The sequence below is a fragment of the Dendropsophus ebraccatus genome, chromosome 9, assembly GCF_027789765.1.
Source record: "Dendropsophus ebraccatus isolate aDenEbr1 chromosome 9, aDenEbr1.pat, whole genome shotgun sequence".
Lineage (NCBI taxonomy): Eukaryota > Metazoa > Chordata > Amphibia > Anura > Hylidae > Dendropsophus > Dendropsophus ebraccatus.
In genome coordinates this window covers 57,681,209-57,704,043 of record NC_091462.1, presented here as the reverse complement: position 1 = coordinate 57,704,043, position 22,835 = coordinate 57,681,209, and the positions used below count along the sequence as shown (strand labels likewise).

At 44.1% G+C, this 22,835-nt stretch overlaps 1 protein-coding gene across 2 annotated transcripts in view; it reads left to right on the top strand.

The window, feature by feature from the left end:
- CPO (carboxypeptidase O) overlaps positions 1-22,835 on the top strand; it is a 162,321-nt gene that overhangs the window by 109,087 nt on the left and 30,399 nt on the right. For both annotated transcript variants that reach the window (XM_069983463.1, XM_069983464.1), the window contains exon 4: positions 2,754-2,878. In XM_069983463.1, coding sequence (XP_069839564.1) covers positions 2,754-2,878 — 125 coding nt within the window. The remainder of the gene's footprint in view (positions 1-2,753; positions 2,879-22,835) is intronic.

Genomic DNA, 22,835 nt, shown 5'->3' with positions numbered 1-22,835 from the left:
AAAGGCAACAGTGACTCAAACAGCCAACCGTTACAACCAAGGTAGGCAGAAGAGCATCTCTGAACGCACAGTATGTCGAACTTTGAGGCAGATGGGCTACAGCAGCAGAAGACCACACCGGGTGCCACTCCTTTCAGCTAAGAACAGGAAACTGAGGCTACAATTTGCACAAGCTCATCGAAATTGGACAGTAGAAGATTGGAAAAACGTTGCCTGGTCTGATGAGTCTCGATTTCTGCTGCGACATTCGGATGGGAGGGTCAGAATTTGGCGTCAACAACATGAAAGCATGGATCCATCCTGCCTTGTATCAACAGTTCAGGCTGGTGGTGGTGGTGTCATGGTGTGGGGAATATTTTCTTGGCACTCTTTGGGCCCCTTGGTACCAATTGAGCATCGTTGCAACGCCACAGCCTACCTGAGTATTGTTGCTGACCATGTCCATCCCTTTATGACCACAATGTACCCAACATCTGATGGCTACTTTCAGCAGGATAATGTGCCATGTCATAAAGCTAAAATCATCTCAGACTGGTTTCTTGAACATGACAATGAGTTCACTGTACTCAAATGGCCTCCACAGTCACCAGATCTCAATCCAATAGAGCATCTTTGGGATGTGGTGGAACGGGAGATTCGCATCATGGATGTGCAGCCGACAAATCTGCGGCAACTGTGTGATGCCATCATGTCAATATGGACCAAAATCTCTGAGGAATGCTTCCAGCATCTTGTTGAATCTATGCCACGAAGAATTGAGGCAGTTCTGAAGGCAAAAGGGGGTCCAACCCGTTACTAGCATGGTGTACCTAATAATAAAGTGGCCGTTGAGTGTATAAACTGGGATAATAAATACTTACTCCTGATGAAGTTATGGGGACATAACGGAACGCGTGGGGTTTAGGTGCCAACGTACCGGGATTGTGCTCAGTTTCTTGGATGGTATATGTTGTGGTACATTGTGTATTTTTGTGTAATTTTTACATGGTTTTATATTTGAAAAGTATTTTCCACTGTTCTCAGTCCCTGTTCACTATGAATAGTGTAGTAGAAAATACCCTTTATTATTGGGAAAGTAGTGTCATCTGCTGAGGTTCCCTATGGGTAACATAATCGGTTGGGGCCCACTGAGACTCACCCCCCTCCCAGGCCGAACCCCTAGCTACGCCCCTGGTTGAAACCCCCACGGCTATGGTTAAAAAGAAAGGATATGTCCTCTTTGTGAACCATAGTCACATTTCTGCTGCTGGGGGGATCCATGCCGGGCGGTGGTGGTGGTGGGGCTCTGGCTAGGGGATCCAGGAGGATGATCGTGGCACGGGTCGTGTGAATAAGGCCTAACACAAATGGGCTTCCTAAAGCATTTAAATGCAGCTGTAGGTTTTTTAAGCTGCATTTAAGTTGCTTATTGGCTGGGTTTGGCGGTCAGCTCGCACCAGCTAATGGCATGACCCCTCTCTGAACAACCCCACCAGTCGCAGGACATACCGGTACGTCCTTGTGCAGGAAGGGGTTAAGATACTTATAAAACTAGAGATCATGGCGCTAAAAATAACACCCCAAACAGCCCTGTAGGTGGAAAAATAAAAGCGCTATGGCTCCTTGAAGGCAAGGAGAAAAATGCATTCGCCTGGTGGGATCTGATTGGTTGCTAGGGGCAACTTAGCCAATTCTACTTTACATCAGTTTAAGACAACCTTCTTTACACCAGTTTAATAAATCCTCCCCCATTGTGTGAACATAGCCAGAAGAAAGTCTAAAAGGTGAATGCTGCTGAGGGGGAGAGAAGGAGGGGGAGGGCAGACACACCCCATTAGATAATATTCTGAGAAAAGCTCAAGACACTTTAGGAACTCCCCAATGCTTGTCCACCACAGATGTTTTCGGTACTTTTATTTGCTAATGATATTGCAGATGAGGTGGTTATATGTATATAAAGAGGAACTTTATGCTTATATTAGACTTACACTTCTGGCAAGGTGTCAAAAATCCTTATTTTTGGACCCACATTCTGATCCATACTACAAAGCAACAATGTCAGTGATATGAGGACCATAATGCTGCCTTTTTAGGCCCTTTTTTTGTGTTTGCTGCAATTATAATTACAATTTTGTATATTTTTCTTATCTTACTTGGCAACTTTAAAATAAGCTTGTAAAAATTATTTTATTTTTTAGTTCCTCCATATGATTTGCACACGGGCCTAAAAGACCCGGGTTATGTGAGATTTCTACAGTTAAGAGGGTTCATTGTAATTTATTATAATGTAAGATGACTGCAAAAATATGAAATGCATCTAGAGGAACTGATAACAATATATGACAGTATGTTTTGTATTTTTGGTTATGCATTGTGTTATTTTCTTTATACAGGCAGTTTTCCAGTTGCTACCATTTTCAGACTGTGGAATATTGATGAAAATATAAATGATCAAGTCCATGTTTAACACTATGAAACAAAGCTGAAACCTAGTGGATTTACTTAAGATGGGTCATCTCTAGTGTTCTGCTGCGTTGCCATTTATTAGAGCAGATTATTAGAGATTCACCTGCCTTCCTGTGAATTACAGACATGGAGTAATTAATGTGGAGGAAAGCAATTAGACATGCATGCATGTAGAGCCATAAATCTCAGTTTGTCCTTCTACACCAGAATACTAATGAACATAATTCCTAGACATCACTCACCGTGTGCCCTGTTCTCTTCATAAACTGCATGATGTGTGATTTATGATTATTATTATTTTGCAACAGTTGGATCTATGGAAGCCACTCCAGCCAGAAGATATCAATGTCAGACGTGTAGTACATGTCAGGATCCCATCCATGGCTCTGCAGCCCGTGAAAGAGGCCATGCTTCACTGTTCACTATCTTATAAGTAAGTCAACTGATGTGAGTTGAGCGGTTTTAATCTTCTAGACTTTGGTTTAAATTGAATATCAGTCATGCAGAGTGACACGCTGAAGTGGAGAGTGCATAGCAAGCATGTTTTAAGGTGCTATGTGGCTCGCTGTACCGTATGTAATATACTTATAAAATAACTGCCTGATTACTTACTATACAATCTGTAATGAAGAACCTAAGAAGGAACCATTTGGAGCATACTGAAGTATATTTGCTGATTTTGTTTACTTCAGGGAATTTGAATGAAAAAGCTGGGTCCACATTACGTTTTTCCTATCCGTTCAACATATCTGTTTTTATTTGGTTACCTTTAACGGATAGAAAAACGTATTCAACCCCATTTTTGTGTATGTAAAAAAACAACTCATCCGTTTCGATAAGATACGTTTTTTTTTTTATAATGGAAGTCAATTGAAAAACGGATGGCACACAATTGCATCCGTTTTTTTCATAAAACATATATGTTAAACGGATAGGATAGTGTGAACCCAGCCTAAGAAAGATTCCACCAAAAGTATTGTTTAATGTTTTATAGAGATGCTCATTTTTGTGCTGCAAATACTAGTAAGACAATATATAAGGCAGTTAGAATTCACATGAATACGCTTCTGAAGTTATTATTATTAAGCACAAAACAAAATTAGGTTCCTGAGCTTACCAGCCACACACAGGAGCTACACGTGGCTTACAACTTTGTAAGGATGCTTATGGAACTTATGGGGCATAGTAAGCTTGATGGTTGCAGAACAGGCAAAATATTTAGACAGTGCTAAACTTAGCAGTTTTCTTGATAAGTTCTTTCCTGGGGTAAGGGACTATGTCATACCCCACTAGTCCACCAATGATTTGTATGGCTGACAGCTTTTGCCATTCATTCATAGGGATACACACATTTTATAAAGTGATATGTTCCCTTTAAAAAGACTTCACAACTTTTTTTGAGGGAAAAAAAGTGGACTAGAAAGAGAGACACTGTGTGGTCTCCCTATCTAGTTCACTTTTTTCCCCCCTAAAAGTAGTTAATAGAGATTAGCGAACCGGGTTCGGGTTTGAGTCGATCCGGACCTGAACGTTCGGCATTTGATTAGCGGGGGCTTCTGAACTTGGATAAAGCCCCAAGGTTGTCTGGAAAACATGGATACAGACAATGACTATATCCATGTTTTCCACATAGCCTTAGGGCTTTATCCAAGTTCAAATATGCAAAACAAGAGTCTGTGGAGTCTCGGTTGCGAGTCTCAAAACACGGGATAGCCAGATATCTCTAGCCTGTTGCCACGGGGTGCCTCCATGATGGGGAGAGCACCACACCACCCTGATAAATAGCCCCCTAAGTCCCACTCAGTTGCGAGTATTTTATCATAAATAGGGAAATTCCAGGGTGGCCCCTTTTTGTCAATGTCTAACTCAAGGTACGAGTATTGCGATCATGACAAGGGCTTGCCAAGGCAGGCTTCCATCCACAGACAGCCGTTTTGGGGTATTTGCCCCTCGTCAGTGTGGAGTAGGATTCTGGCTAGTTGGGGCAATGACAAATCGACCAACAAAACACAGTAATCACTCGCAACCGAGTGGGACTTAGGGGGCTATTTATCAGGGTGGTGTGGTGCTCTCTCCATCATGGAGGCACCCCGTGGCAACAGGCTAGAGATATCTGGCAATCCGTTGTTTTGAGATTCGTAACCGAGACTCCAGGGACTCTTGTTTTGCATATTTAAATTTTTGGGGGCATCAGTGGAGACTCTTGAGTACTTCATTGGAGTTTTTTTCACTGTTCTCCTTGAGTTCAGTGATTACTGTGTTTTATCCAAGTTCAGCAGCCACCGCTAATCAAATGCTGAAAGTTCGGGTTCGGGTTCGGATCGACTCGCGCATGCTCGAGGTTCTCTCACCTCTAGTAGTTAAGTCTCTTTAACCTCTTAAGGACCCATGACGTACCGGCACGTCATGGATCACTGTCACTTAAGGACCCATGACGTACCGGTACGTCAGCCCTTTAAACGGGCGCCGCGGCCGGCCGGGTCCCGATCGGGGGAGATAGCCTGCTATAATACATAGCAGGCCATCTCTCCCTGTCGGCATGGAGGGTTGTTAACCCCCCCCCCCCCCCCATGCCGACGATCGCCGCTATTGGCTGATAAGCCCATAGCGGCGATCGGAACCTTTCCGGGCCATCGGTGGCCCGATGACCCGGAAAAAAATGGCGGTCGGTGCTGTCCGAGGACGGCACCGACCGCCATTACTGTAAAAAGTAATGGTGGTCACGGTACCACCGTCCCGATCGCCGTGAACGGCCGGCCAGCCGGCCGGCCGTTCACGGCGATCAAAGTCCCCACAAGTAATAAATACCTGCTCCGGACCCCTCAGCTAGGTAGCTGAGGGGTCCGGAGCAGGTATTTGTACATTACTCACCTGTCCCGGGGTCCTGATCGGCGTCTTCCGGGTTCCCGGCGTCCTCTTCATCTTGTCGGGACTTCGGCTTCTTCCGTGAGTCCCGATCGTCTGTTTCCGGCTCCAGCGTCGTCTTTTTTCGTATTTTTCCGGCTCCAGCGTCGTCTATTTTCGGATCTTGCTCTCTGCTGCCCCCTAGCGGCTGATAAGTGTAATACACGTATCAGCCACTACAGGGATGTTCAGAATGTAGTAAAAAAAAAAATTTTTTTCCCAATTTTTTTTTTTTCTATTTTCCGCACCCTATCGCCGCTGAGTGTTGATCAGCATCGCACGAAAGTGCGCTGCTAATCAGCAACTCCTCCTTTTTGGCGTAGGGTGGTTTTTTTTATATCCTACTGCCACGGTCTGCTGATAAGTGCCGAACATAAGTGCGGCATTCATCAGCAACACCATTTTTGGCGTAGGTTTTTTTTGTATACTTACTGTAAAAAACACGTAAAAAAACACTACATTACACCACACTACATTGAATAAAGTTTTACACTACACCACTACATACCCCATATACCAATCCCCATATAAAGATGGCCCCCAGGGTGTTTTCGGTATCGGACGCATACATTATTATTGCCTCCGACACCGAAACAGCCAGTGAGGATGAATGGGGGGTCCTTCGTTCCTCCATTCATCCTCATCCTCCTCATCATCCAGTGACGTGTCTGGGAGTAGCGTAGCGTACGCTGCCCCCCAGACACGTCTTTTCCGCCAGTACCGTCCCAATAAGAGATGACGGTATGGCGTGAAATTCTACAAACTCTGTGAGAGTACCTCAGGGTACACTTACAGATTTAGGGTACGTGCACACTGCGGAATGGCGAAGGATAACCCTTCGTGCATTCCGCAGCTGGCACCCGCCGGCGGACTGATGCAGGGGCGCGTCTCCGCCCGTGTCATAGACTCTATCCTATGCATGGGCGGATTCCATCATCCGTCATTCCATCAACACGTTGGACGCAGAGCGGAATCCGCCCGTGCATAGAATGGAGTCTACGACACGGACGGAGACGTGCGCCTGCATCAGTCCGCCGGCGGGTGCCAACTGCGGAATGCACAAAGGGTTATCCTTCGCGATTCCGCAGTGTGCACGTACCCTTAGAGTGTATGAAGGAAGGGACACTCAAATCCAGCCCCCAGATGCCCACTCCCCCCCCCCATCCTCGGAGTTAGTGGGGACATCGTCCGGGAACTGATCTTCCCACTGCTGGATAAAAGTCACCACCCGTACGGGGATAACTTTTATACCAGCGCCCCCTCTTCCGGTCCCTCGCTGCCCGAGCTACTGTAGCTTGCGGCACAATCCGAACATATCAGAAGTAGTAATAAAGCCCTAATATTTAGCAGCCATGGAGCGGACCCAGTGCTTCTGGATATGAAGGACCCCGGATCGCACCAGGACAACATTTTCCAGGTGACGTCCCCCACACTGGAGAAAGGGAGACCCCAGAAGAAGAGCAGAGTGTGGCGTAACAGGGGGATCAGGAAGGACACCATTTTCCCGTGTGACACCTTTCCTGATCCCCCCGGCCTCTGCATACTGGATCGCTTCAAGGCGTACCACACGTCACTGGGGTTCTACATTATCTAAATTCTGTCCCTTATTCCTATTTCAGGGGTCACGTTGATCCAGGGATTGTTCTGATCGCCATTATGGAGTCAGGAAGGAATTTTTCCCCTGTGATGAGGCTACTGTCGTCTGCCTCACGAGGGGTTTTTGCCTTCCTCTGGATCAACACAGGTTGAATTTGATGGACACCTGTCATTTCCAACCTTATAAACTAATAATTGGCCTAATACCCCCAAATAAATTAGAATTGTCCCTTTTCCCAGCTAAGTAGGTATGGCCGCCATTCCCATTAGAGGATGCCATGATGCAATTACAAAGCCTCTGTGCGGCCAGGACAGTAGAAACCCCCCACAAGTGACCCCATTCTGGAAACTACACCCCATAAGGAATCTAACAAGGGGGGCAGCGGGTATATGGCCCCCTGGTGACGGCCACATTTGGGACGTGAAAATGAAAAAAATGGTATTTTTTATTTTCACGGCACATGTTCTACACATGTGCCCATCACTAGTGGGGTCCATATGCTCACTGCACCCCTTGTTAGATTCCTTATGGGGTGTAGTTTCCAGAATTGGGTCACTTGTCGGGGGTTTCTACTGTTCTGGCAGCACAGGAGCTTTGTAATTGCGACATGGCCTCCATCCCCCATTCCAGCCTCTAAATGGCACTCTGTCCTTTTGGTGACTTGCCCTGTGCCCATATGGCAAATTATGTCCACATGTGGGGTATTTTCGTACTCAGGGGAAACTACCCTACACGTTTTGTGTTCATTTTCTTTTTTAACCCCTTGTGGAAATGAAAAAAAATCAAGGCTAGACCAACATTTAGTGTAATTTTTTTTTAATTTTTACTCTAAATCATTGATCTTGTCTTGATTTTTTCATTTTCACAAGGGGTTAAAAGATAGGGGAAATTGCTCTACACATTGTGTTTTTTTTTATCTTTTAACCCCTTGTGAAAATGAAAAAATCAAGACAAGATCAATGATTTAGAGTAAAAATTAAAAAAAAATTACACTAAATGTTGGTCTAGCCTTGATTTTTTTCCATTTCCACAAGGGGTTAAAAAAGAAAATGAACACAAAACGTGTAGGGTAGTTTCCCCTGAGTACGGAAATACCCCACATGTGGACATAAAGCGCCATGCGGGTGCAGGGTAAGCCTCCAAAGGGAAGGTGCGCCATTTGGTTTTTGAAGGCTGGATTTGGATGGAATGGATTTCGAGGGGCCATGTTGCATTCAAAAGGCCCCTGTGTTGCCAAGACAGTTAAACCCCCCACAAGTGACCGTATTATGGAAACTAGACCCCTCAAGGAATGTAACAAGGGGTGTAGTCAGCATATGGACCCCACTGGTGACGGGCACAAATGTGGAACAATGTGGCGTGAAAATGAAATATTACATTTTTTACACTATAATGTTGGTCTAGCCTTGAATTTATCATTTTCACAAGGGGTTAAAAGAGAAAAAAAAACACAAAATGTGTAGAGCAATTTCCCCCGAGTCCGTAAATACCCCACATCTGGACATAAAGCGCCATGTGGGAGCAGGGCAAGCCTCCGAAGGGAAGGAGCGCCATTTGGATTTTAGAGGTTGGATTTGGCTAGAATGGATGATGAACGCCATGTCGCATTTACAGAGCCCTCGTGCTGCCAAAACACTGTAAACCCCCCACAAGTGACCCCATTCTGGAAACTACACCCCTCAAGGAATCTAACAAGGGGTGCAGTGAGGATATGGACCCCTGGATGACGGGCACATTTGTGCCATGAAAGTGAAAAAATGAAAATTTTCACTTTCACGTCACATTTTTCCACATTTGTGCCCGTCACCAGTGGGGTCCATATGCTCACTGCACCCCTTGTTAGATTCCTTGAGGGGTGTAGTTTCCAGAATGGGGTCACTTGTGGGGGGTTTCCAGTGTCTTGGCAGCACGAGGGCTCTGTAAATGCGACATGGCCCTTGAAATCCATTCCAGTGAAATCCAGCTTCCAAAAGCCAATTGGCGCTCCTTCCCTTTGGAGGCTCGTCCTGCGCCCGCTTGGCACTTTATGTCCACATGTGGGGTATTTCCGTACTCGGGAGAAACTGCGCTACATGTTTTGTGTTTTTTTTTTCCTTTTATCCCTTTGTGAAAATGAAAAATTGAAGGCTAGAACAACATTTTAGTGTAAAAAATACTTTAGTCTTTTTTCAAGCCATATTGTTTGGAAAATCTGTGAAGCACCTGTGGGGTCCAGATGCTCACCGCACCCCTTGTTACATTCCTTGAGGGGTGTAGTTTTCTAAATGGTGTCCCTTTAGGGGTGTTTTTTAGGTTTTGGCACCCCAGAGCCTCTGCCAACCTGAAGTGGTACAGTCAAAAATGACCAAAAATAACGGAGCCATTGAAATTCACTAGGCGCTCCCTTATATCTGAGGCTTGTGGTTGCGTCAAATAGCGCAATAGGGCCACATATGGGGTATTTCTATAAACTGCAGAAACGGGGCAATCAATATTGGGGTGCATTTCTCTGGTAATAGGTTTATAATTATGAAAAATATTGGATTACAATAAAATCTCTGCACAGAAAATTAAAATTTTCAAATTTCTTACACACTTAGCTTTTATTTCTGTGACTCCCCTAAAGGGTTAAAAAACTTTCTGGATGTGCTTTTGCAGAGTTTAGGGGGTGCAGTTTCTGAAATGGGGTGCTTCGTGAAGCTTTCTAACACACAGTCCCCTCAAATACACTTTAAACCTGAACAGTTCCCTAAAAATATCTGATTTTGAAATTTTACTGAAAATTTGGAAATTTGCTGCTAATGTTTTAAGCTTCCTATTGTCTAAAAATAATGAAATATAGTTTAATAAATGCCGCCAACATAAAGTAGACATGTTGCTAATGCTATTTAATATATAATTTATGTGGTATAACCATTTTCTGTATAAGCAGAAAAGTTTTAAAGTTGGAAAAATGCATTTTTTCACAATTTTTCACGCTATTTTGGGTTTTTTCATAAAGATTCGTTATAAGTATCGACTCCAATTTACAAGAAATGTGAAGTACAATATGTCACGAGAAAACAATCTCAGAATCAGCCGGATAGGTAAAAGCATCCCGAAGTTATTAATGAATAAAGTGACACTGGTCAAATTCATAAAATTTGCTCCGGTCCTTAAGGCCATTTCAGGCCCGGTCCTTAAGGGGTTAAAGGGTATATAACACTTCATAAAATGTCTGACATGTCATAGCAGTACAAGTAAGAATTTGTGGGGGTCCAAGTGCCAAGAAGCTTAGAGATTGTTAAAATAAAGGGGCAGGAGATCAGAACGAACGGTATACAAATTTATTGAGACTTTATGCAAATCTATATAGGGCTACTTCTGCTTTCACAAGCAAAGCTGAGAAGAAAAAGAAAGGAACACATTACTCTGTCCCTATGTTTTAGTAATTGATGGAGGTCTTAGCACCCAAACCCGTATTGATCAAAACTTTTTTTCACAGTTTGCTACAATGTGTAAGAAGTTTTTTTAAGTAGTAAATATCCAGGATTAGAAAAAGCACAGATACTTTCTTGCAAAATCAGCACCTTCACTGTCACCAGCTCCATTCACTTAAATAAAACTGGGCTGCAAAACTACACCCAAACTGAGGACAAGAATTGTGGTATTTCTGGAAGAAGGCGGTCATGGTTTTTAATCCTAGACAACCCCTTTAAAGACCACTAACAATTGCATCAGTACTTAAAGAGCCCACCCTATAGTATATCAGTATATATGTTATTTTGGTCTAAGAACTTGTCTCTCCTGTAGTGAAGCCCTCTACTGTTGTTGCTGTGACCAGATCTTGGGGTAGACTGTTCAGCAGATTCACTGTTCTTATGGTAAAGAAGGCCTGTCGCCTCCGGAGATTGAACCTTTTTTTCTCCAGGCGGAGGCAATGCCCCCTTGGCTTTTCAAAGGGTTTTACCTGTAACATCTTTCCCCCATATTTCTTGTAAAAGCCATTTATATATTTAAATAAATTAATCATATCTCCCCTTAAACGCCTCTTCTCCAGACTAAACAAATTTAATTCTTTTAATCATTCCTCTAAGGCTAAGATGCTCCATTCCCCTTATTGTTAGTTTGCTATTAGAAATAGAGAATACAGTAGACACATAGCATGGTGCCCCCCCACCATATATATTATGTTGGTGCCCCCCCCCCCCTTACACTGTTTTAGAAGTGGCCCTGCCTGAAATGTGAATCAAGACGTCCCTCCTAACCACCCATAAAAGTTTAGAGCAGCTGTCGCTTGTGTAAATTCTTCTGTGTCCTCAGTGTGTAGAAGTAGTTTAGTGCTTCATGTAACCCCTTCTGCCTACATGCCTTCTATAATAGTATTCTGTGTAAATTATCCATGAACACAGTGCAGCTTGTTTAGTGTATTCTTACCAGTACTATATTACAGCATACTAGAGGTATGTGCTGTGCTATGATTGGCCAGAGAAGTAAGGGAAAGAGAGTCCATGTATGTGTACTACTGGCAAAAAGCCCATCACTGGCCACACTCCCTGTAATGCAGAGAATGAAAAATAGCTGTGAGCCATGGAGGAAACTCAATAACAGTAAGAGAACAGTAAGAGATCTGAAGTCACCTTGTCATCAGTCGTGGTTAATGTTATAAAACCCTGCAGTTTTGAAGACCTTTTGTAGCTATGTTTGTGAATTTGAACAACCTTTGATTTCTTGTTAATGGGAGAGATCTATTGGAGAGGCCAGCATGTTATAAAGCATTGTTGGTAGCCGTAAGGTTATGGCTACATACTGTAGTCACATCTATCACGTGCAGGTATGCTGCCAAGCTTTGTCAGTACATTGCTGTAGCATAGTCAGCATCTTACTAAACCCATAGGGGGAGATTTATCAAACATGGTGTAAAGTGAAACTGGCTCAGTTGTCCCTAGCAACCAGATTCCACCTTTCATTCCTCACAGATTCTTTGGAAAATGAAAGGTGGAATCTGATTAGTTGCTAGGGGCAACTGTGCCAGTCTCACTTTACCTCATGTTTGATAAATCTGACCCATAATGTTCATTTTATTACATAAATATGGTATTAGGGTACAAACCCACACACCGTATACACAGCAGATACGCAGAAAAAACGCAGCAGATTTGAAGCAGATTTGGTGGTGCAGATTTGATGCTGTGTCCAGTTATTTAGATCTAAACTGCTGCGTATTTGTTGCGTGTCTGTTGCGTGTTTGTTGCGTATTTGCTGCGTATCGCAGCAGTAAATAAGCTGCATATACGGTGTGTGGGTTTGTACCCTAACAGTGCATTGAAGCAAGGCTAAAGCACAACAACATATCATAGCCACATTGTGATTCACCATTTGCAGTTATGGAGTTATTTTTCAACAGCTAAAGAGCACAGGTTGGGGAATACTGCTCTACAGTAAAGACTTAGCTGACAGGTCCTCTTTAACCCCTTCACGTCAGCCATACAGCTATATATGTTGCAACTGCCAATGCCCTATGCAGTGGGAATGTGTGTATATATATGTTCCAGCCCTAAAAAGGTTTTATTGTGAGTGGGGCTGCTTCACGTTAATGTCTCAGGAGTCAGCCATAATGTCAGGCAGCAGCGATCACACTGCTTCCTGCCATTAACCTTTTAAATGCAGTTATCTATAGCAATCGCAGAGTGGCACCTGTCACTGACTGTTTGGAACCCCGGGAATGTGACTTGTCTAGGCCGGTTTTGAAGCCCTCTACTGTTGTTGCTGTGACCAGATCCTGTGGTAGACTGTTCCACAGATTCACAGTTCTCATGGTAAAGAAGGCTTGTCGTCTCCGGAGATTGAACCTTTTTTTCTCCAGGCGGAGGCAGTGCCCCCTTGTCCTTTGAGGGGGTTTTACCTGGAATATCTTTTCCCCATATTTCTTGTAGGGGCCATTTATATATTTAAACTAGAAAATGTACCCGGCGCTGCCCGGGTATAAAGTGTCAGTGTCCTGTATACCTGCAGGGTCGTATTTACCATTAGGCACCCATGGTCTGGTGTGTAGGGTAGCACCTTGCAGAGGGGCAGTACCCTCCTGTTCAGACTTGCCAGAAAATCTGGTGTCTTTTCGAGGGGGGTATGGCGGTATTGGTCTGGTATAGCGGTGTTTTCCAGTCACAATATGGCGGTATTGGTCAGGTCTAGTATGGCAGTGTTATTCAGTCACAGTGTGTCGGTATTGGTCATGACTGGTATGGCGGTGTTATCCAGTCACAGTATGGCGGTATTGGTCAGGTCTGGTGTGGCAGTGTTACCCAGTCACAGTATGGCGGTATTGGTCAGGTCTGGTATGGCAGTGTTCTCCAGTCACAGTGTGGCGGTATTGGTCACGTCTGGTATGGCAGTGTTATCTAGTCACAGTGTGGCAATATTGGTCAGGTGTGTTATGACAGTGTTATCCAGCACAGTATGGCGGTATTGGTCAGGTCTGGTATGGCAGTGTTATCCAGTCACAGTATGGTTGTGTTGGTCAGGTCTGGTATGGCAGTGTTATCCAGTCACAGTGTGGCGGTATTGGTCAGGTCTGGTATGGCAGTGTTATCCAGTCACAGTGTGGCGGTATTGGTCAGGTCTGGTATGGAGGTGTTACCCAGTCACAGTGTGGCGGTATTGGTCAGGTCTGGTATGGCAGTGTTATCCAGTCACAGTATGGCGGTATTGGTCAGGTCTGGTGTGGCGGTGTTACCCAGTCACAGTTTGGTATACCTGTCTTGTAGTGCCCTGTATATACATGTACTGTATAGATGGAGTAGGGGGTCCTGTATACATGTACAGTATTGATGGAGTAGGAGGTCCTGTATATACATGTACTGTATAGATGGAGTAGGGGGTCCTGTATACATGTACAGTATAGATGGAGTAGGGGGTTCTGTATATATATGTACTGTATAGATGGAGTAGGGATTTCTGTATATACATGTACTGTATAGATGGAGTAGGGGGTCCTGTATATACATGTACTGTATAGATGGAGTAGGGGGCCCTGTATATACATGTACTGTATAGATGGAGTAGGGGGCCCTGTATATACATGTACTGTATAGATGGAGTAGGGGGCCCTGTGTATACATGTACTGTATAGATGGAGTAGGGGGTCCTGTATATACATGTACTGTATGGATGGAGTAGGGGGTCCTGTATATACATGTACTGTATAGATGGAGTAGGGGGTCCTGTATATACATGTACTGTATAGATGGAGTAGGGGGCCCTGTATATACATGTACTGTATAGATGGAGTAGGGGCTCCTGTATATACATGTACTGTATAGATGGAGTAGGGGGTCCTGTATATACATGTACTGTATAGATGGAGTAGGGGGCCCTGTATATACATGTACTGTATAGATGGAGTAGGGGGCCCTGTATATACATGTACTGTATAGATGGAGTAGGGGGTCCTGTATATACATGTACTGTATGGATGGAGTAGGGGGTCCTGTATATACATGTACTGTATAGATGGAGTAGGGGGTCCTGTATATACATGTACTGTATAGATGGAGTAGGGGGTCCTGTATATAAATGTACTGTATAGATAGAGTAGGGGGCCCTGTATAGATGGAGTAGGGGGTCCTGTATATACATGTAGTGTATAGATGGAGTAGGGGGTCCTGTATATACATGTACTGTATAGATGGAGTAGGGGGTCCTGTATATACATGTACTGTATGGATGGAGTAGGGGGTCCTGTATATACATGTACTGTATAGATGGAGTAGGGGGTCCTGTATATACATGTACTGTATAGATGGAGTAGGTGGCCCTGTATATACATGTACTGTATAGATGGAGTAGGAGGTCCTGTATATACATGTACTGTATAGATGGAGTAGGGGGCCCTGTATATACATGTACTGTATAGATGGAGTAGGAGGTCCTGTATATACATGTACTGTATAGATGGAGTAGGGGGTCCTGTATATACATGTACTGTATAGATGGAGTAGGGGGTCCTGTATATACATATACTGTATAGATGGAGTAGGGGGCCCTGTATATACATGTACTGTATAGATGGAGTAGGGGGTCCTGTATACATGTACTGTATAGATGGAGTAGGGGGTCCTGTATATACATGTACTGTATAGATGGAGTAGGGGGTCTACCAGTTATTACTGTGCATGTTGTGAGGCAGCTTCCCTAGCAACCATTGCTCCCTGTGAAAATGAAAGCAGTAATCCTATTGGTTGCTAAGGCTCCAACTGCCGTGTCTGCTGCAGCTAATTATATCACCTGTGTTTGCAGTGAGGAGATTTTCCAATTCATCTCTATGGGGCGCCTCTCTTTCCCCTCCCCCTCCCCTCCTGTACATCTGGCGGGGACGGGACCTTCGCAATAACCTTTCCGGGCACCCAATGTATCTGTGTGCCAAATGTCAAACGGTTCAGGCGTTTGGAAGTCTATAGAGGACAGACAGACAGAAGGACAGACAGACAGACAGACAGACTTTGATTTTTATGATATAGATAAATTAATCATATCTCCCCTTAAACGTCTCTTCTCCAGACTAAACAAATGTAATTCTTTTAATCTCTCCTCATAACTAAGATGCTCCATTCCCCTTATTAGTTTAGTTGCCCGTCTTTGTACCCTCTCCAGCTCTAGAACATCCTTTTTATGAATCGGGTTCCAAAACTGGACGGCATACTCCAGATGAGGCCGCACCAAAGCTTTATAGAGCGGTAATATTATATCCCTGCCCCGTGAGTCCATGCCTGTTTTAATGCATGACAATATCCTGCTGGCCTTAGAAGCAGCTGACTGACATTGTGTGCTGTTCTGTAGTTTATTATCTACAAGTACACCCAGATCCTTCTCCATTAGCGACTCTCCCAGAGTAACTCCCCCTAGGACATATGATGCATGTGGGTTATTAGTACCCAGGTGCATAACTTTACATTTATCTACATTGAACCTCATTTATCCTACATAAGGCTCAAATAGTGCGGTCCATGCGCACCCAACACTGTCCAACACAAAACCCAAAAAAACAACTACGGATGCAAGACCAGTATATATAAATTAACTTTATTGTTTACATATCAAAGAGTAAAACTATTTTTTAAAAAAAACCCTCGATAAAGCAACAAGCGAAACGTGCGTCGGGTGTACGGTGAGGTGGATATATGAACTAAGGACACGTATGGGTAATGTTCTATTATAAACGGATGGTATTTATTTATGTCTGTATACTCACTGCGAGTTATATTTATTTACTGCATGCTGTACCAGCCCAGTGCCCAGTACATATATAGGTTCATTACTTTCTATTGCTATTTTGCTCTGTGATGTTATACTTTATATGTAAGAACCCTGTTAGTCCACCGTTTGTATGGGGATTTGTATTAGCTCCAGCCCCCATGTGATATATCTTTTTTAAAAAAAATAGTTTTACTCTTTGATATGTAAACAATAAAGTTAATTTATATATACTGGTCTTGCATCCGTAGTTGTTTTTTTTGGGTTTTGTATTGAACCTCATTTGCCAAGTGGGAGCCCAACACTCAAGGTGTCTAAGTCATCCTGTAACATCTGCACATCCTCCATAGACTGTACTGTACTACAAAGCTTGGTGTCATCTGCAAAGATAGAAACATTCCATTAACAAACATTAATTCCATTCTCAATATCATTAAAGAGTCACTGTCGTATTTTTTATTTTTTTGCAGAAATCAATAGTCCAGGCGATTTTAAGAAACTTTGCAATTGGGTTTATTAGCCAAATCTGCCATTATATGCATGTAAAAAGCCTTTTCCCAGGTCCCCCCCTCCTTCCTCTTTTTCATCCACTCTGAAAAATCTGAAAATTGTGACTTGTTGCAGGAGTCGTACCCTGTCTGCTCTAGGGAGAGGGGAGGGGGGAGGAGGAAGGAGGGAGTTAGCCGGCAGCAGAAAGCAGATAACAGAGGATTACAGGCACGGAGCTGGGTGACAGCTGTAATCCGAGCTCAGACAGGTCACTGGTGACTGTCACAGGAGATATCCCGTGAGGGATTTGTAGATTAACTCTTTGTTGTCCTGTTTTGGTCTTTTCTTTAGCTCTCTCCATAGGAGAACAATGAAGACAGGGGGGAGAGCTTCAAACTGCTTTTTCATGATAAAAATGCATTTTTCGGCTAATAAACCCAATTACAAAGTTTCTTAAAATCGCCTGGACTATTGATTTCTGCAAAAAAAAATTTCACGACAGTGACACTTTAACCTCTTAAGGACATAGGACGTACCGGTACGTCCTATGTCCTCACTTGCACTTCAAAGCGGGGCCGCGCGGCGGCCCCGCTTTGAAGTGCCGCGATCCCGGGTGCCGCGTGTAGCCCGGGACCGCCGCTATTAGCGGGCACGGTCTGATCGCCGTGCCCGCTAATTAGCTAATCGGAGGCAGCTGTCAAAGTTGACAGCTGCCTCCGATTACCGGAGGCAACGTTTCCCTGGTGTCTAGTGGGGGAGATCGCTCCTCCGGGACCTTGTCCCGGAGGAGCGATCTCCGTTACTGATGCCGGCCGGGGACGCGTCCAAGATGGCGCCGTCCTCGGCTCGGCACTCGTTTACTTCCGGCTGCAGCAGCCGAAAGCAAACGAGTGCCGATCTCATGGATCTCTGCAGCATATCTATGCTGCAGAGATCTCAATGAGAGATCCAAGTGTATATACTAGAAGTCCCCTAGGGGGGCTTCTAGTATATGTGTAAAAAAAAAAAAAAAAGTGTTGTTAATAGTAAAAAGCCCCCTCCCCTAATAAAAGTCTGAATCACCCCCCTTTTCCCAGGTTTTAAATAAAAGTAAACAAATAAATAAATAAATAAACATGTTTGCTATCGCCGCGTGCGTAATCGCCCGAACTATTAATTAATCACATTCCTGATCTCGTACGGTAAACGGCGTCAGCGCAAAAAAAATCCCAAAGTGCAAAATTGCGCATTTTTGGTCGCATCAAATCCAGAAAAAATGTAATAAAAAGCGATCAAAAAGACGTATATGGGCAATCAAGGTACCGATAGAAAGATCACATCATGGCGCAAAAAATGACACCTCGCATAGCCCCATAGACCAAAGGATAAAAGCGCTATAAGCATGGGAATGGAGCGATTTTAAGGAACGTATATTGGTTAACAACGGTTTGAATTTTTTACAGGCCATCAGATACAATATAAGTTATACATGTTATATATCGTTTTAATCGTAACGACTTGAGGAACATGCATAACAAGTCAGTTTTACCCCAGGGCGAATGGCGTAAAAACAAATACCCCCCAAATAAAAGAAATGCGTTTTTTTTTTCAATTTCACCACACTTCGAATTTTTTTCTGGTTTCGCAGTGTACTTTATGCAAAAATTCAGCCTGTAATTGCAAAGTACAATTAGTGACGCAAAAAATAAGGGGTCATGTGGGTTTCTAGGTGGAAAAATGCAAGTGCTATGACCTTTTAAACACAAGGAGGAAAAACCGAAAACGTAAAAACGAAAATGGGCCATGTCCTTAAAGGGTTAATAAACAAGTTAAACAGAAGAGGGCCCAGTACTGACCCTTGGGGTACACCACTTATTACCGGGGACCATTCGGAGTAGGAATCATTGACCACCACTCTCTGGGTACGATTATTAAGCCAGTTTTCAATCCAGTTACACATTAAATTTTCCAAACCGATAGACTTTAACTTACCCATCAGACGTCCATGAGGAACTCTGTCAAACGCTTTTGCAAAATCCAGGTACACGATATCCACAGCCGCACCGCCATCCAGGCTTCTACTTACCTCTTCATAGAAACATATTAGGTTGGTTTGACAGCTTCTGTCCTTAGTAAAACCATGCTGGTTATCACTTATAATACTATTTGCCACTACATATTCCTGCATGTAGTCCCTTATAAGCCCCTCAAATAGTTTCCCCACAATGGACGTTAAGCTTACAGGTCTATAGTTACCTGGGGAAGTTCGAGAGCCCTTTTTGAAGATCGGCACCACATTTGCCTTACGCCAGTCCCTCGGCACAATACCAGTAAGCAAAGAATCACGGAATATTTCATACAAGGGTAGAGAATTTACAGAACTGAGTTCCCTAAGAACTCTGGGTTATAATCCATCAGGCCCTGGAGCTTTGGTTACATTGAGTTTGTTTAATTTATCTTGGACCATATCTATAGTAAACCAGTTCAGTACATTACATGTGTTAGCAGCACTGGCCCCACCCACCTCAGTACTGGCCCCAGCCACAACAGCTCCATCCTTTTCTTTTGTATATACAGAACTGAAGAAGCCATTAAAGGGGTTGTCCGGCGCTAAAAAATTATTCACAGAATAACACACATTACAAAGTTATACAACTTTGTAATGTATGTTATGTCTGTGAATGGCCCCCTTCCCCGTGTCCCACCACCCCCACCCGTGTACCCGGAAGTGTGGTGCGCTATACATACCTGTCATGTGCGGACCACGGTCTCCGATCCTCAGCAGTGACGTCTTCTTCGGGCGGCCGGCGGATCTTCCCGAGTGCCAGCCGCCCTCTGCAGCGTCATCCGAAGCTCAGCCGCGATTGGCTGAGCATAACTGTGCTCCGCCAATCGCGGCTGAGCGGCTGATGACGCGGCCACGTCATTAGCTGCTCAGCTGCGATTGGCTGAGCACAGTTATGCTCAGCCAATCGCGGCTGAGCTTCGGATGACGCTGCAGAGGGCGGCCGGCACTCGGGAGGATCCGCCGGCCGCCCGAAGAAGACGTCACTGCTGAGGATCGGAGACCGTGATCGGCACGTGACAGGTGAGTATAGCGCACCACACTTCCGGGTACACGGGTGGGGGTGGTGGGACACGGGGAAGGGGGCCATTCACAGACATAACATACATTACAAAGTTGTATAACTTTGTAATGTGTGTTATTCTGTGAATAATTTTTTAGCGCCGGACAACCCCTTTAAGTAACTCAGCTTTCTCCTGATCCCCAGTTATTAATTCCCCGTCACCATTATTTAGGGGTCCTACATGCTCTGTCCTTGGTTTTTTTGCATTAATATATTTGAAGAATTTTTGGGGGTTTCTTTTGCTATCTATAGCTACCTGCCTTTCATTGTGAATTTTTGCTGCTTTTATTAAATTTTTACAGGTTTTGTTGACTTCTTTGTAATGTTTAAAGGCTACAGCTGACCCCTCTGATTTATATTTTTTGAATGCCCCTTTTTTCTCATTTATAGCCCCTCTAACCTCGGTTGTAAGCCATGTGGGATTTGATTTTAACCGTTTATATTTGTTACCCATAGGAATATATTTGGCAGTACAGTTATTTAATGTGGATTTGAAGATTTCCCATTTATTAGCTGTATCCGTATGTGACAGCAGCCGCTCCCAGTCTATGCCCTGAAGTTCAGCCCTTAACCCAGGAAAATTGGCCCTTTTAAAATTAAGAGTTTTTGCCCTCCCAACATGTTTTTCTTTTCTACACTTTAAAAAAGTCACTATATTGTGGTCAGGTGTACCCAGGTGTTCATGGACAGTGACATCCCCAACCAGCTCAGCGTTGTTAGAAATAACCAGATCCAACAAGGCATCACTTCTAGTTGGCTCCTCCACAAACTGGCCCAGAAAATTATCCTTCAGGAGGTTAAGAAATTCCCTCCCCTTTGTGGATTTAGCTGAACCGTGACCCCAATCTATATCTGGGTAGTTGAGGTCCCCCATTACCACTACTGTCCCCTCCCGGGCAGCCCGCTCTATTTGTCTATTCAACTGACCATCTATCCCCTCAGTAATGTTGGGAGGTCTATAGATTACACCAAGAATAATTTTTTCACTCCTTACCTCCTTCTGTAGTTCTACCCATAATGCTTCCACATCATCACAGTCATCGCCCACTATTGCATCTTTTACACTCACGTTAATATCACTTCTGACATACAGACATACTCCTCCTCCCCTTCTGCCCACCTGGTCCCTTCTGAACAATGCAAATCCCTGAATATTGACAGCCCAGTCATGTGAGGAGTCCAGCCATGTCTCAGTTACACCAACCACATCAATGGACTCCTCCAGAACCAAGGCCTCCAGCTCCCCCATCTTGCTGGCTAGACTTCTGGCATTAGTAACCATACACTTTATATTACCATCGAGTTTACCCGCTTCATTATAAGAAATGGGAGTTATTACAGTGCTGTGGCTACAATCATCCTCACTGTTCATCCGCAACATATGGATCTCCCTATCCACTTCTCTTATCCTCCCCCCACAGGACCCTTCTCCTCCCACCTTAATGTTCTGTCCCCTCTCTAACCTATCCGCCACTATATTACACACTACATTGTCCTCCCTCCACATCCCTAGTTTAAAAACCTCTCCACCCCTTCTAGGATTCTCTCCCCCAGCAAAGGGGACCCCCTTCCATTAAGGTGCAAACTATCTGCGGAAAACAGTTTGTACCCCAATGAAAATTCAGCCCAGTGCTCTAAAAACCCAAACCCTTCTTCTCTACACCACGACTTGAGCCATGCATTTAACTCCCTAAGCTCCCGCTGTCTTTCCTGCGATGCGCATGGCACAGGCAGTATTCCAGAGAATACCACCTTGGAGGTCCTTCCCTTCAACTTAGCACCTAGTTCTCTAAAATTATTTTTAATAGACCTCCACCTACCTTGTATCCTGTCATTGGTTCCCACATGGACCACGACAGCTGGGTCATCCCCAGCCCCCCCAAGTAATTTATCCACCCTTTTCACCACATGCCGAACCCTGGCACCAGGGAGACAGCAAACCATTCGGTTGAGGCGGTCTTGGCGACAAATTATTCTATCCGTCTTCCTGATTATAGAACCCCTACAACCACTAACTGTCTAGGCCTACCTACAATACCATCCCTCCCACTACTAGTTGGACTGTTCCCCCGGCTGTTAGGGAGAACAGGTTCCACTAGAGCTGCCATTTCTGACACGGACGCCCTTGCATCATCACCTAACTTGGCAATTTAGCTTGGGCATACAGTAGGAGAAGTGGCCTTCCTTTTCTTGGATCCCTTACTGGTCCCTCTAACTACATTAACCCAGCTACTTACTTGGGCCTCCTGATCTATATCACCACCCTCCATCTCTAACCCACTAACTTCCTGCTCAGTGAGCCGAAGTTCCCTCTCAAGGTGGCCAAGTTCCCTCAGTGTTGCAATATGCTTCTCCAGATCTCTAACTCGAGCTTCTAGATGGGCAACATGCTCACATCTGTCACAGCGGTACTCACCCTGGAACTCCTGCTCCAGTTGTGGGTACATGCGGCAGACTGCGCACTGAATGAAACCTTCCATCTCGCTAGCCATCATCCTCAGTGCAACAAAAACAGTGAAAAAGAAAGAGATTTAGCACTTACCAGAACTTGTAACTCCTTCTTTTAAGTCCTTTTTTCAACTCCACTTATTTTCAACCACTTGTCAGCAAGCACAGTGGACCTTAATGATCTATGCTTTGCAATGGCATTACATCGATCTAATAACTGCTCATATAATTCTCCTACTTAAACTAAAAAAGTGTTAAAACAATGTTGCATTTTGCATTTATTTATTTATTGTAGCATGTGGAATTGCTCAATCTATTAAAATACAACGATATTGTTCCCTCATGGTGAACAGCACAAATGAAAAGAGGAAACATCAGGTTAGCTGACCCTTTTTTATTATATATCAGGAAAAAAAATTATAAAAAAAGGATGAAAAATTCCCCTTATTTACACCAATATGATTCCAATAAAAACTATACAGTAGATCATGGTGTAAAAAATGTATCCTGAACCAACCCCATAGGTGGAAAAATAAAAGCATTATTGGCTCTTAGAAGGTAAAGAGGAATACTGCAAGGTGTGACCAGGACATACATGTATTAATGACCTTTTTGAAGGGGTTAAAGGGCAATAC